This window comes from Bacillus rossius, chromosome 5 (genome assembly GCF_032445375.1).
Source record: "Bacillus rossius redtenbacheri isolate Brsri chromosome 5, Brsri_v3, whole genome shotgun sequence".
Lineage (NCBI taxonomy): Eukaryota > Metazoa > Arthropoda > Insecta > Phasmatodea > Bacillidae > Bacillus > Bacillus rossius.
In genome coordinates, this window is record NC_086333.1 from 24,863,506 (window position 1) to 24,879,798 (window position 16,293).

Consider the following 16,293-nt stretch of genomic DNA (forward strand, 5'->3'; position numbering starts at 1 on the left):
TTCAAAGATGCATAAATTATAGTTTAAAATAGTTTACCTATTGGAGTTTTCAGAATGTAATGGCACATTTTGCATTTTGCCATTTGCTTGTTTCTTATGAAGAATTGCCAGATTCCACTATTCTTTTATGTGTTTGGTTTGCCATGTTTTAAATTATTAGAACTTGACTCTCCTCCACTTTGCCTGGTATATAATGTTAATAAACCAGAATTAACTTTATTTCAAATTCTAAATCCTGTCTTACTGTTTTTACCAAACGCAAAGGTTAGGCCCATGTATTACCCTAAGTCAATGGATGCCTACACGAATGAACCATGATGGGTTTTCATATATTTAGTGTATACAAGATATTTTCTTTAATCAATGAAACTGCCAAAAAAAAAAAAAAAAAAAAAAAAAAAAAACCACTGTGTTTCAGTTATCATTGTTACGTGATATCACGATATCACCTCCAGATTTCTGTGATATAGAAGACATAAGTTTCTTATTTTGTCTCTATTATGAGTTATTATTGTTCTTTTAGGTTACCTACCAAAATTGTAAAAATACAACACAAAATATGTGAAGTATGTAAATATATTTCAATATATTTCAAACATTGGTGACATACAAAACTCCGTGATTAACTTCAATACTCAAAACGAGTACAAAAAAGGTTATAATTCAATAAAATTTTTTGAAACATTTATTTTTAATGGTTTATAAATATAGCAAACGTTCATTAAAAATAAAGTATATGTTGGAATTCATGCTATTTTAATCTGTGTGGAAATGGCATCGTGTTTACTTTTACAGTCTAGCTACTGGTACGAGTTGATTTAATGAAGGTTAATTGAAATTTTTTGAAATAAACTCTTCAGAAATACACTGTGGTATATATTAATAAGATTTTTGATATATTAAAAACACTGGTAAAACACAAAGCACTTGGAACCATCACGATAAACAAAACAGACATCCATGTAAATTTTCACAATTTTAATTTTTGATATTCTTCCTCCGAATGTGAATAGTTTGTTAAGGCCAAGATCCATAGTTTTGCAGGCACGAGGGAAATTATTTATACCATGAATAGCACTGTCGGTAAAAAAAAATGTAAATTACAGCATTATAAAATCAAGCTTTGATTTTTGCAATTGTGGTAGAAAAAGTTTTATCAAAAATTTATTTGTTACTAAATTTCAATTAAGAAATTTTTAAAACTAAGTATTTGATATTTATAAGAACTGTACGCAGTCTTTATTTTACATACAAATCAAATTGAGTATCCTTTACAATTCCTGTAGGCCAAAACTGAACATTACGTACAGAATTTAAATAATTTTAGTTTAAAACTTGTTATTTAACGGATGTGTGTAGCTCTTGAAATGGACGAATGATGTGTTAGTTCAGCATTACGCCGTTAGATGTCAGGCACGATGAGTTTAGAGTTTGCCCGCTAGATGTCCCAACTATCGCAGAGGAGTTGTGGCGGGAATAAAATTTATTTTAAACGTTCGACTTAAAAACTGGTTTCGGTGACAGTAAGTCATTGTGTTTTGAAGATAGAAAGAAGCCAATTGACGAAAACTCTTCCATTTCCTTCGAACTATATTGAGCAATGAACATTTATTTCCTAATATTTCACAGATGTGATTTAATGATACTCTGTAGAACTTTAATTGTAAACATTTTATTATCTATCTTGGCAAAATTTATTGTTTTTATAATAATAATAGTCATATTGCGTGAATCAAACATGACCTATTATATAATATACATTCAAAATATATTATACATAATAAAACTAGGTATGTTTTCTGAAAGAAGTACTAGCAAAACTGTGTCATACCAACGTAGCAGTTGTGCGCTTACAAGCGTGCAGTGTTTGCTAACACATTTTATTTATTTGGTTTCAAAACCGCATAAATGTCTTTTCTTTATTTTACTTTTGACAGCAACATGCGTTTCTTTCGCCCCATGGTCCGCTCTGTATCAGGTCACATAATATTTTGAATGTTATTGTAATTTTGGCAATTTAAAATTTGTGATTTTGTCTAGTAAAGTATTTTTTAATTTTTATAATTTAATTTTTTAGATACTATTTAGATTTTCGATCAATTGTATCATATTTGGTAGTGAATTTAGTAAGGTAGTTAAGAAATTTTCTATTCTTTAGCCACTGTTTTTTTTTACAATCCCTTACAATATTGGTTGGTTGTATAAAGTATTATTTCAGACGAAAGTTGTAGATACTATTTATTAAGTTTGCAGAAAATAGGAATGTATTTTATATTTTATGTGGCAAGAATGTTATAATTTTTGTTTGTATTTCAATTCTAATCGTTTGAACTCCCTGCAACAATGTTTAGACTTATCAAAAATAGCTTTATAAACCTTTTTTAGAACACATCTAAAATTTACAAACAATTTGAACTGATTTGATGGCGTGCCTGCTAAGGAAGTTAAGAAATTTTTTTGTCCTCTAAGCCATTTTTATTTAACCTTGCAGTTATTTTGACAAAAGGTTTTTGGTATAAATTTATAGAGATATATATAATAACTCTTCATACGGATGCGGGGGTTATAGCAATTGACCTATTAAAAAAAAAAAAAAAACCTTCCCCATTTCTGCCCCATTGGTCAGATATTTGCCATTAACAAACTCGACCAAGATTTCTCTCTTTTTTTTTTTTGTTAATTTGGAAATGCTTTGTGCAAAATTGCTTAGTTATCGTATTCATAAAAATTTATGTATGTTATATATATATATATATAAATAAATAAATATATATATATATATATATATATATATATATATATATATATATATATATACACACACACAAAAAAATAATGTTTTGAGATGATGATTTTGGGGACACTGAACTATGTAACGGAAAACTTTGTAGAACTTTTCCGGAAGTCACACAGTAACACAACTGGTAACTGCTACAATAGGAAGTCTTTCTTCGAAATCTACCTTACTATAAAAAAAATATTACTTTTATGTCAATGATTTAAAGGCCAGCAAATTCATGCCAATACAATTGCATACGAACAGCATTTTTATAATCACTCTATTAATTGCGGCATTAATTTTTAGAGTTATAAACAAATTCAAATAAAAAAAAATGAACAGTAAGTATTTAAATGAATAAACCACCTCAGTCACTACCGAAGAGTAGTTAAGATTCATCCTGTTCCTTGTATTTTTTTCTTTGTATCCATTTTATATATCAAAACAACATGAAAAAATACTTCATTATCGATCCAGAAACAACCAAAAAATACACATGCAGAGAACAGCAAAAAAAATACTGCCTTAGCAAGTGTTTCTGCAGTGGTTTTAAACTTATAATAGCATTTCGTGTTTCATAAAATCAATTTCAAACTCTATTAAATTTAAATTAATTCTTCCAGATAAATTGAAGATTGTAAAGCCGTGTCCGTATTCGCCTGAAGTATATAATACTATATGTACTTGTCCCTGGAAGTTACATTACAAGGGCTGCATAACTGGAAATGAAGTATATTCAAGTACGCAAGTAAACAAATCTGTGTACTTCTCACGTAGGCCTACTTCCAGTTGAAAACACCTCACCATTTTGAAAAACAATTTGTAGGTTATATTTGATTTAAAAAATTTAAGAACTCTTAAAAACATAAACAATTTTTATTATAAATTTAATCAAGACATTATTTATACACTCTTACAAAGAAGTTTAAACAAATACATGCACATACACAGCCTACCGTTGGTAACTACAAAACGTAGGTAAAATAATAAATTTAATTGCCGTAAATTCGCGGGACAGCAATTAAGTGTTATTAATGACTATTTTCGGCCAAATTTTTTTTCTCAATAAAAATTGTGTGCAAAAATAAAATGTAAACGTCCGTTTTGGCTAGATAGTACCGTGTGAAGAGGCCAAACATTGAACCTGTCCATATTCGTGAAGGGCAAGTGAAGTACACAAGGTTGCAAGCTCATAACTACATACTTGAATTCGGATCGGCCTAAATAAACATGTTAGTAGTAGTATTATAGTTTGGTTGCTCCGAGCCCAGGCATCAGGCTGAGGATTGAGGATGGGGTCAATGACCTATTGTTCTGGCGTTACGGCGGCAATGTATGGTGTCAAAAATCCTAAAAAAAGTCATATTTCGAGGGAAAAATTCCCGTTTTGAGGGAAAATTTCTCGTTTTAGTTATCAAAACTGTCAACGGCTTTAAAATTCCTAAAAGCTGCTTAAATTCCTTAGCGTCAAGCCGTTCTAAGCCGTCGAGGTCATGACCTTGACAATTAGCATGACATCACCGCAATTTTGAATTATCTCGTAACTGTTGCAATTATTGTGTGTATAAAAATTAAACTAAATGGCGGTACCGCACTCTAGCAAATGTAAACAAGATGACGACTGTGATGTCATAATCCAAGATAGTGGGCGTGACGTCATACTAGCTGGCGATATATATATATATATATATATATATATATATATATATATATATATATATATATATATACATACATATATACATACACACATATATATATATACATACACATATATATATACACACACACACCTTAGCATCAGTGGTGGGAAGTCATTCTGACGGCGGCTTACATGGAGGAAGGATCGGTCGCCATTTTTTTATTTTTTGCACTCACCGGGTTCGAACCGAGGACTCCGAGCTTCATTTTGTAAGTGCGTTTTTAAATAATACTTTATTAAATTTTGATTAATTTTTTTATAAATTTTAAATATTTTCTTATTAAAATCTGAAAATAAATACGGATTTTCAAGATGATGGTAGTGATATTATTTAAATTTTTATTTTTTATAAATTTTAAAAACAATGAATTTTTTAAACAATAATTACGGTTTTTCAAGATGGCGGTCGTAACAAAAATCACAAAGATCTATAATTCAAGATGGCGGGCATAATGAAAAGTGCAACGATGGCGTTATACACATCCAATATGGCGGACATAACGAAACATGCAACATTTCTAGAATCCAATATGGTGGCCGTAACAATATTTGCAACGGTGTGTTTAAATATTTTTTATTTAAATTTTGCTAAATTATTTTATAAATTTTAAAGTTTTTCCCGATTTTCTAGCATAAAAATTACGTATTTTCAAAATGGTAGGCGTAGCGATAATTGCAACAGTTATGACATAATTCACAATGGCGGTGATGTCATCCTAATTGTCAAGGTCATGACCTCTGCGGTTTAGAGTGGCTTGACGCTGATGAATTTAAGCCGCTTTTAGGAATTTACAAGCTGTTGACATTTTTGAGGACTAAAACAGTAAATTTTCCCTCAAACAGGAATTTTTCCCTCGAATTAGAAATTTTTATTAACAGGAATTTTGAGTCACTTTTTAAGTAATTTTGACACTAAAAATGGCTACCGTGACGTCAGAGCAATCGGTCTCATACGTTTATGCTCGTATGTATTCTTGATTAAAATGTGAGAATGTATAATTTACAGTGCCCATAGCATAATTATGTGTACCAGTTGCCGAAAATGTAATGTAATAATACTTATATATCTAAGAAAAATTATAATATTTCTCATTAATTTGCAATGAATGTGTAATTATTTTTCTACAAAATTTGTCTAATACATTGCTATTTAATAAATAATTTGTCCTCCAATTGTTTTATTTTCAATTGTCCAAAGACATTTAATTATGTACTAAGCTTACTGATTTTTACTGTTACTCATTTTTTCTTTATTATGCAATTTTAAAATGTAAATTTGGCATGCAGCAATTACAATATCTAAAACGTGAATGTAAGTTACTATAAAACTACGTCCATTACTTATATTTATTGTACTAGAATTCCTCGCTCCAAATCACTTAGACACTGGTTGATTTTCGTGTATTACATCAGTGGTCGTAATTTATGCACGCCTTTTTCCTAGATCTGAAGCAGTGTTTTGCATGTGTTAAACGTGTCGATTGTTTTTTTAGCGGTTTGGGAAGGGGGGAATTACTACTCTTCGCATATCACTTTATCTAGCCACCTCTGAAATATTATTTTGTTACCTATGACGATTAGCCTACTCCCTTCATATGTTCATTTAGACACTTCTGACTGGGTAGCGAAGGCGGTTTGTGGTAAAGGTCTGTGACCTTTTCAGAGTTAAATTTTAATGATAGAAAAATTAATATTAATTACAACATATGTTATTTCATGCCTGTCCGACCTGCAGTACATAAATACCTACAAGGAGAACTACCGGTGATGGTTGACGTCACCCGTAGGTATAGCATTAAGGCGCTCTCCATTTCGTCAGACGCGACAGCAAATATTTATGTTGCAATAATAAATTACTACACGAGACCATATTTTGTAAATTTTAATTACGTATTTTAAAAGAAAAAATTTTGACGAATGCCAGGGTCATTGAGCAACTAATGACATAGATTTCAAACATCATACATGATAAATAAAAATGAAGGGGTCATCGAAAGCCACAAGCTGCAGGTCGGCTAAAAGCAAAATAAAAAATGATTAAGCTCTAACCTCGTCTATACATACTTACATGCATAATACATTCAAACAACTAAAATTAGTGCAATAAGCTGCAATATTTTGTGGACATATATTCACCTACAAATATAAATTGATTGTATAAAAAGGTCATTTTTATATCGTCGTACAGAAAACTATAAATTTTAATCATATATCAAAAAATACCACTTTACAACAGAAAGTCACGTAATTAGATGTTCAATCATATATCTGTGGCAAAATGTGTAAAGCAAGAAAACCTGTAAAAGCGCAAACCCTTTTTCGTACAGTATATAACAAGACATTTTTTTTTACGGGAAGGAAAACTGCATTACTGGCCAACCTCACTGATTGTAGTGGTCAGCTATGTACGAGAGTTCTTGTGTCATCTCAAGGATTACCCTATTTAGTATAAGCATGTCAAACTAGTCGAAAATGTTATAATAAATAACTAAAAACTTGATCTTGCGTAACTTGCAGAAGAGACCAAATCTAACAGTTTCGCCACCAACCCACCGAGGTAAAATGTACAATATGTTTATCGTATAAATGAAGTGTTCTTTATATTTGTTTGCATATGTATGCACAAAATTAAGATTTATTACAATTCTGCTGGGTTGCATACGGTTACTTACGGGTTTATAACTGAAATATACTGAAAATAGTAATATTTATCCTCTTACGCGCTGAGGATCGAGCGGTCGAAGATGTCTGGGGAGAATTGACAGAGAAAACCGAGCGGAAATCCTACTTCTCTCCGAGGCAGGCAATTGGCTGGCTTCCCCCACCCCCCTTTCCATGCTCATTGAAGAGCTTGACACCCCGCTGGGCGATAAGGAATTTTAAGAAAAGCGCGTTCTTTCCTTCTATTCCTCCACCACCACCCCCCTCAACCATCCATAGCTCATCCGTACAGCTAGTGCTCTGTATCGAGGATTTTGGAACTACGTGTGTTGTGTTCTTTCTTTGCGCGCTCGGGAGAAACTCAGGATCTTAGCCTTAAATGCTATTTGCAAATATTCGTGTTTATGAATATTTGTACACCCCAAAAAATGATAACATATTTAAAAGAGAATCAATTATAAATTTGACTCTGTTGTAATCAGTAGAATTATGTAAATTCTTAATATTGAAAACATTTTGTTACTGGCCAGCTTTCTTTTTTGCATTTAACAGAAATTTTTTTTTTGAGAAACCTACTCAGCTTTTGTTATTTGTTGTTTTTGTTAACTTAACACATTACATTGACCTATTAAACAGTAAATATGAGGTAAAAACCAAGTTTATCTCTTATCTTTTTATTTATTTAAGACATCCTACTATCACTAGGTTAACTCTTCGATCCACTAAAATGTAGTAATCACCTTGCCCAGGCCTGGCACGTTAGCGCGAACCTACTTCCCGACCAAGCCCGAAATACCCCGGTCCTCAGAGCCAATCCTTATCCTGAAGTTACGGATCCAATTTCCTGACTTTCCTTACCTACATTAGTCTATCGGCTAGAGGCTCTTGACCTTGGAGACCTACTGCGGATATGGGTACGAACCGGCACGGATGCTCCGCGTGGCCCTCTCCCGGATTTTCAAGGTCTGTGGGGGGATCTGGACACCGCTGCAACTGCGGTGCTCTTCGCGTCCCAAACCCTATCTCTTCTTTTTTTTCTTAATTTATTTTTGTTCTGAAGATTTCCCTCTCTCAAACACTTCTTCTATATTGACTGCTGTTCATCTTAACTCTTGGCAAACAACCTACATATAAACCTCTAGGGAAAGGCATTATGACAATACAGACAAGATTTTATGGTTTTATTGTTAGGCCAATTTTGTTTGAAAACAAGAGATATCGGTGTTATTGTTTGTATTTTTATGAACTCTGTTTACAAAGATAGCACAATTTTTAATAAATAAGACACTTACTTGTTAAATGATATTTTACTTCACCAAAACATTGTAATTTTAACTGATACATGATGCACATTTACAATATAATAATTTGTAATAAGCATGTCTAACCACTGGAAACTAACTATAAAGTAAATCAGCAAGTGTATGTCCGTTTGAAAAATGTACCAATGTCATATATTTAGTATATATATTGTGGTACTAACGTGATGGTAAATAATTTACATTCGTTGAATGTAATATATAAAAAAAGTGTTTTTTTTTAAAATAAGAACTGAGTTTTTAAATATGCTTATTAATTTAATGTTTTATTTGTGGTTGCATTTTGATGCTTTATGGTGTATTAACTTGCATTTTGGTCTTATATGGTGCAAGGACATGCTTGGCTTTATCGCAAGTTACCGTATAATTTTGTCCCTACATATCAACTGTTCCTTGAAGAGGAAAATCAATTTTTATTAATATTAGTAGTTGAAACAAACTTTATTTTTAGAATAATTTTTATTTTTATACTTTCTACTCCTAACATAATAATATAACAAGCAAGGTGTTTTTTTTTCTGGATCTTTCCCTATTTTGTAAATTTACCAAGAAGAATTTATTTTTGCCACTTCACATATCTTAGCATGGAATTTGTGCCTTTTGTGTTTAAATACAAATTTGTCTGAAAACTGTACTAGGTTCAGGAGTTTACATATAAATATTCAATATACTTTTACAGCAGATTAATAAGAAGGCCAATATAACACACATAAATTGTTCTAAACGTACAATTGAACTCATTTTGCGCATACACTGCAAAATACACACAGGAACTCCTACTGTGGTTTTATATATTGTGTGGCTATATACTTTCAACAGGAAAGCAACTCTTAAATGTGCTTCAGGCAAAAGATGGTACTGAGAGAACACTTTAAACTGTGCTCCACCTCTGTTTTAAAACTTCCATATGATGCAATATACTAATATACATCATCTCATGGGCATGCGTAGTAAATCTTAAAAATTTGTACAAAAAGGTTGTTCACATATTTATTGCAAAATCGCACCTTAGTCGTAAATTAGCTATTTAAAATCATTCATTTTAAAATATCACACAATCTGAAATAAATTGATGCCCCGAATTTAAAATGTAAAAACACAGTTATAAAACTTTTCAAAAATTTGGTTTTTCTTGCTCGTGCTCTTTCATGCCTTTCGGGACTGGCCCATTAGATGTGGGATTGATCTCATCTACATTCCTGCTGAAGCATCTCCAGATCAAGGATTGGCTGGGCATTCACTAAGAAGCTGCTGCTAGAGTGCTCCCTCAGAAGTCGCTGCTAGAGCGGTCACTGAGTTGCTAGAGAGCTCACTCAGAAGCCACTGCTAGAGCACTCACATAGTAGTACTGCTAGAGCATTTACTGAGTAGCCACTGCTAGAGTGTTCAATGAGTAGTCACTGCTAGACCTCTCCAAGAAGCCACTGCTAGAGCACTCACATAGTAGTACTGCTAGAGCATTAACTGAGTAGCCACTGCTAGAGTGCTCACTCATGAGTTGCTGCTAGAGCACTCACTGAGTATAGCCACTGCTAGAGTGTTCAATGAGTAGTCAACTGCTAGACCTCTTTAAGAAGCAGCTGCTAGAGCACTCACTAAGTAGCCGCTGCTAGAACGTTTACTTAGTAGCTGCTGCTAGAGCGTTTACTGAGTGTTTCTCACTCACTAAGTAGCCGGTTAGAGCGCTCACCTAGCAGCTGCTGCTAGAGTGCTCACTCATTAGTCTGCTAGAGCGTTTACTGAGTACCGCTCCTAGAGCGATCATCCTGTAGCATAGCATAATTCCTGCCCCCCTGGTACTGTTAACAATTAACTAAGAATATTATATGTTACTGATGTTTTCTTAATGTTTCATAATTAATTCATAATTGTATTTCTTCTGTTATCCATAGGCATTTAAGGTATTATGTTAGTGCTTAAATATTAATTATTAAATTTTGTTAGGTTTTACATAAAGATAATTTTTTTTCGTTATTATATTAACTTTAATTGTTTTGTTCATTTAAAATTAATATGTCCAGTAATTAAGTTTATACAATTATAAAGCATTTTCTGGTTAGTGATGTGATATAACTCTAGAAAGTTTAAAAAGAAAAGAGACATGGGCATTACACTCTGTGGCCAGTTTGTTATTTTTCACGCCTCAAGTTAGTGCGTTTTTGGATAAACCCAGCGTGTAAGCGCATGGCTGCGCAGCAATGAACTAGAACTTTCGCTGAGCGCTACCTCACCAGCCATTTAGAATGAACCTATAGGTGGTATGATGTGCCTTTCCAGACTTCCAGAATAGCAGCATATTATTCCCTATATGCTCATGTTTCTGGTTCTCTTTTGTAATTGGTCGGTTGACACATAGGGTTGTCTCCTTTGTTTTCACCTTTATAAGTAAAGACAACTTCGTTGTTCAATAGTTGTTGCTTGATTGTCGCAGCGTGCGGTTGTGTCGTCGACAGCTCACAAAAATGAACTAACATTTTAGGAATACATAATTTCACACCTGTTGGTCGACTGAAGAGTAACCTTTTTTTTAAATTTGTTTTTGGACTTTTTGAAAACTGGATATTCGACCCCAGGCGTTGGCATTGGCCTAGGGGGACTGTCATCAAACTCCTAGGATATATCAGTGAAATATTGTAGCTTGGTTAAGAACTTAACTAAAGGATTTTATAATTTATAATCAAGCGAATAGCTACAGTGAAAATGTGCAGGAATCACCTGGACACATGTAAGTTGATCCACATGTTTTTGAAAAAAAAAATCATAATAAAACATAAAATTGTCCAAAAAATTCTCTTATTTCAAACTCTAGCAGAAATAACTACACTCTTGAAAGAATAATTCATCGACAATGTTAGAAAACGGACCAACTTAAAAACATAATTTCAGAATCATTGTATATAAACTTACCAGTGATTAGTGTCTTTGTTAATTTTTTGGGTTGGTTAGCCAGGCCTACCTGGAATGTAACAACCCAGAAGCAGCTGCTAGAGCACTCACTGAATTGCCGCTGCTAGAGCGTTATCTGAGTAGCCGCTGCTGGAGCACTCACTGAGTAGCCGCTGCCAGAGCGCGGGTTGGTGCATGGTGCCGCAGGTTGGCCGGGCAGGTGGGCTACGTCACGTGCAACATGCGCTCCACCAAGGAAGCACACATTGGTGACACGCTACACCTCAAGGACTGTGCTGTCACACCACTGCCAGGCTTCAGGCCAGCACGCCCCATGGTGTACGCAGGGGTGTACCCCACCGACCAGTCCCAGCACCTGTCCCTTCGAGCTGCCATAGACAAGCTTGTGCTCAACGACTCTGCCGTGTCCGTTGCTAACGAGTCCAGGTGAGCTATCACGGCGTGTGCTTCGAGGAACTCCGCATATTTGTGCTTGTGATATGATTGAATGTTTATATATCTTTGTTATAGGTTAGATATTGAACTCTGAAATATAATGCAAGATAGCACTTTAAAGAGAGTTTAACTGTCTACCTTTTTTTTATACTTTAAATATTAGAACTGATTTTTTTTTTGGGTACATAGGGACTAACTTACATATAAATTTTTTTAGGATATGCAGTGTGTTTGGTTTTTTAATGTAATTTTTGTGCTACTACTTATATATTTATTTTTGTGTTGTTAATTGCACTCTTAACTTTAGTAATTAAATAGGATGTTCAGATAAGTGTGTCTTCTGACTACCATTTTCCATTTTAATCAAAACACTGCTTGCGTTAAAATTAATTTATAGTACAAATATGTCTAAATACATTTGCATTGAAATAAAAGTTGAATTACATTTTGATATAAAACAACCAATATTAATTTTTTAAAAAAGGGTGCGTATACTTATGTTCACGCATGAGAAGTTATACTTCTTGGCATAATTAAAAAATAGTTTTTAATTGCATGCAAATAATTAATTACAATAAAATAATAAAAGGGCTGGAAAAAGATAGTCAACACAGTCAATAAAGTTCAGTTTAAATTTGAAAAATTAAATAAATAAAATTTAGAGAATAATAAATATATATTACATAATTTGTACTAAATAATATAAGATTCTTAATTTTAAATATTTAGTATTGATTATTTAATATAAAAAAAAATTTAATTTAAGTTTATTAATTTTTTTAAATATTTATTTTTTATTAATTTAATATTCATTTTCATCAAAAAGTTTTCATTAAATTGGTTAATTTATTTTTATAAATATTTATTATTTATTCAAATTAAAAATAAATATTAAAAATAAATATTTTAATTTGATGTTCGATTTTAATTTTTATCACAATTTTTTTATTAAATGTTTTATTAAATTAATTATTTTATTTTGTAAATATTAAATAACCAATAATAAATAATTAACATTAATAATTTAATAATATTTAGTATTAATTATATTAAATGTTACATTAAATACTAATATTTAAATTTATATCAATAAATAATACATACGGATAGTTAACCTCAATTATATTGGAGCACTTGAAAAGTTAAAAGTATAAAGGCACAATTTTTTTGCCTAATATTTACGAATAGTAAATAATATTCATATTAATCAAAATATTCAATTTAAATCACTACTGAATATAATTTATTAGCACATATATAATTTGCACTTGTATGAAACTAACACACGTGCTGTGAATGTAGAAACTAGAAACATGTGGATAAATATTGTAAATATGAAAACAGTGATCAGAGGCGACTAATAGAGGCTCTATTTCTATTTTATTGGTAGCTTTTTTCTAGACTTAATGAACCACGGCCCTTCAGCATATTGACCGCGCAGTATAACCACTGCTCTGACAGAAGGTTACGAGGAAAATGTGTATTATATTTGATGTAATACCAAAATAATTTTTTTTTCTAATTCTTGGAATTTTCTCTTTACTATGACTATTTTAGTTTACCAAAATAAATTCCATGGTAATTTCACTATCATAAAGTTTCATTTGGCACACCAATACGTTTGGTATGTAAGAATTAAAAAAGCCTGAACTCAAGGAGTTCTATTATTATAAAGATTACATAACCTTTTAACATAATTACCAACTCTAGGTTTACTAAATGCGTGTCTGCTATGATTTGCCACTAGTACACATGCCACTTGCGCATTCTAGTAGGCGCGAGGTAAATTAGCTCTGAAAGCTTGTGGTTTTTCTCTACAGAGCTGCTTCTGACATGCGGGATGGCTAAAATAAATGTTGGCTGAACACAAGGGCGTCGTTGAAGATAAATTACACAATGAAGGATGTGAATAGCTATTAAGGAAAGAACAAAATATTGTTTGTTAATTTGTCACAGTATTAATTTTATTGCATTGTATTTAATGTTACACAAGTGCCATTGCCATTGTCCGTGCATGAAAAAAAATTCATGTGAAAGAAAACAGCACTACAGTAAAACCTCGCTTGTACGGACCCCGGTTCGTACGTACACCTCGGTCGTATGTACAGATTTTCAGAAACAGTGAAAAATGAGGCAAAAAATAATAATATATATATGAAAAGTGTAACAAATACGTTAAAGTGTATTAAAATACAGTTGCAACCTGCAGCGTTTATAAAAAATACGGGCTACATACACATTGCATCACTGTAAAAAATTAAAAAAAAAAGGCAGCAAATTGATACAAATTTACCGTCAATAGCGCGCCATACGCGGAGAAAGGTCATTGTACTCGGTCAGCTGCTGTTACGGCGCGGCGTGGCCGCAGGCTGGCTCTCTTTGTTCACTGAGCTACGCATGCGCAGTATAACTCACTCTACGCTCCGCCCAGACTCGTGACCTTACATCAGCAGCCAGCCAATAGAAGCGAGCTTAGCGGAAAAAAATATAAGCTCCACCTCCCGTGTACCAGTTTTGTCCAGTTCTAATACCAGTTTATTGGTATACGCACCAGTTTTCTTGCTGCCGTGACACGTTCAAGTTTACGTTCATCGCAATGTCTTGATACCAATAATTAATTATTTACATCCCCAAAAATAAATGGTTAGTTTAAAAATATGTGTCAACTGTACAATACTTCCAAAATTATAAAATACGTATAAAACAATTACCAAGACTCCGCTTATTTTATCTTGTGAAGGTTATGTCTCGTACCAGTATTTCGGCTAAGTTGTGACATAAATACAGTATTAGAACTTAAGCAGCCACGTAATATAATTCTTATGCATCATTCCATGTTTCAGTACTTGAAAATGATTTCAACAGGATAAACAACATTGTTTTTTGGCCTAGTGGCTGTATGATAAGCCCCTTTTACGGCAAACTACACCAGGAACAGATTCTAAATAACGAAACAATTAACGATGAGCTGAACGTTCAGCCACGGCCCACTCCTAGCCGTGCATCAACCAATGTATGTGCGTCAGCATCCCTGGTGTCCGAAGGAGCACTTTAATCTCACGTCCTAACGTCACACATTAAGGAGTTTGATATCTACTATCAGAATGTCAGAGGATTAAGGACTAAGTCTGTTGAGTTCTATGATAATATTGTTAGCTCACATTTCGATATTATTTGCCTAACTGAGACTTGGCTTAATGCAAATAGCATTACGTCACCATATTTCACAGACCAATACCATGTCTTTAGAAACGACAGAAATGCTGAACAAACCAATAAATCAAGAGGCGGTGGTTGTTTTATCTGCTGTTAAGAAGTCGAAATTTATTTCTGTTCAACTGTACGTTGTTTTTGACTTTCCTGGTGTTGAAGCAGTTTGGTTTAAAATAAAATCATCTTCTAGCAAATCTTTAATTATTGGAAATATCTATTTACCTCCAGATTTAACGGCAGAGTTTGTCCGCATATATTTTGAATTTTTAGAAGATAAACTCTCCTCATTTCAAGATGACATTTTGATACTCGGTGATTTCAATGTACCGGGTATAGATTGGAATAATCTTAATCTTAACCATTTCCATCAGGCGACTATGAACATTAACACTAAGGTGCGCCATTTACTTAACTTTATATCTGTACATAGTCTAAAACAGTGCAACAATATTCAAACTCATATAAATCTTTTAGACTTGTGTTTAACCAATCTACAGCTGTGTTCAGTGACAAAGGCTTATGATGTTCTTATCAAAGAAGATATTTATCATCCTGCATTAAACATCAACATCAAGATTGAGTCCTTCAAAAACAGTTCCAACATTACATCAACGTTTAGAAACTATAAAAAAGGTGATTTTCTCGGTCTTTTCAATTCCATCAAAAATCATGACTGGTCAGATTTTTATAATTCTATGGATGTAAATGAACTTGTTGACCAACTAACCAATTGCGTAGCTGAAAATATGAATATCTTTATTCCAATGACAAACAAAAAATCATCTAAATTTCCAATTTGGTTTACCAGTGAGTTAATTCAAGCATTAAAGTCAAAGAAGCATTTCCATAAGCTTTATAAAAGAAACAACAACACGTATTACTATTCACTTTTCTCTTACTATCGTAAATTAGTAAAATATTTAATAAAAAGAGACAAAATTCAATGGACTCGAAATACCAATAATTATATTAAAACTAACCCTAAAAATTTTTGGCGATATGTCAAACTAATGAAAGATGGTTTTTATGAACAGCATTCTCTAAAAATTAATGGAACTATCACGAATGATCCCGCTGAACTAGCCAATGGATACGCTAAATATTTTTCCAGTGTCTACGAACCTTCTACATGTATCCAACAACCTGTGACAAACAATATACATTTAGTATCTATTCCTGTGCCCACAATCTCAGAATGTTTAGTATTATGGGGCATAAAATCGTTGAAATCATCCAAATCTACTGGTCCTGATGGCATACCTAATTTCATTATAAAA

General features: G+C 32.7%; 1 protein-coding gene across 1 annotated transcript in view; it reads left to right on the forward strand.

Annotated features, from left to right (window-relative positions):
* LOC134531652 (translation factor GUF1 homolog, mitochondrial) overlaps positions 1 to 16,293 on the forward strand; it is a 110,850-nt gene that overhangs the window by 45,192 nt on the left and 49,365 nt on the right. The window contains 1 exon segment of the mRNA XM_063367420.1: positions 11,555 to 11,794. Coding sequence (XP_063223490.1) covers positions 11,555 to 11,794 — 240 coding nt within the window.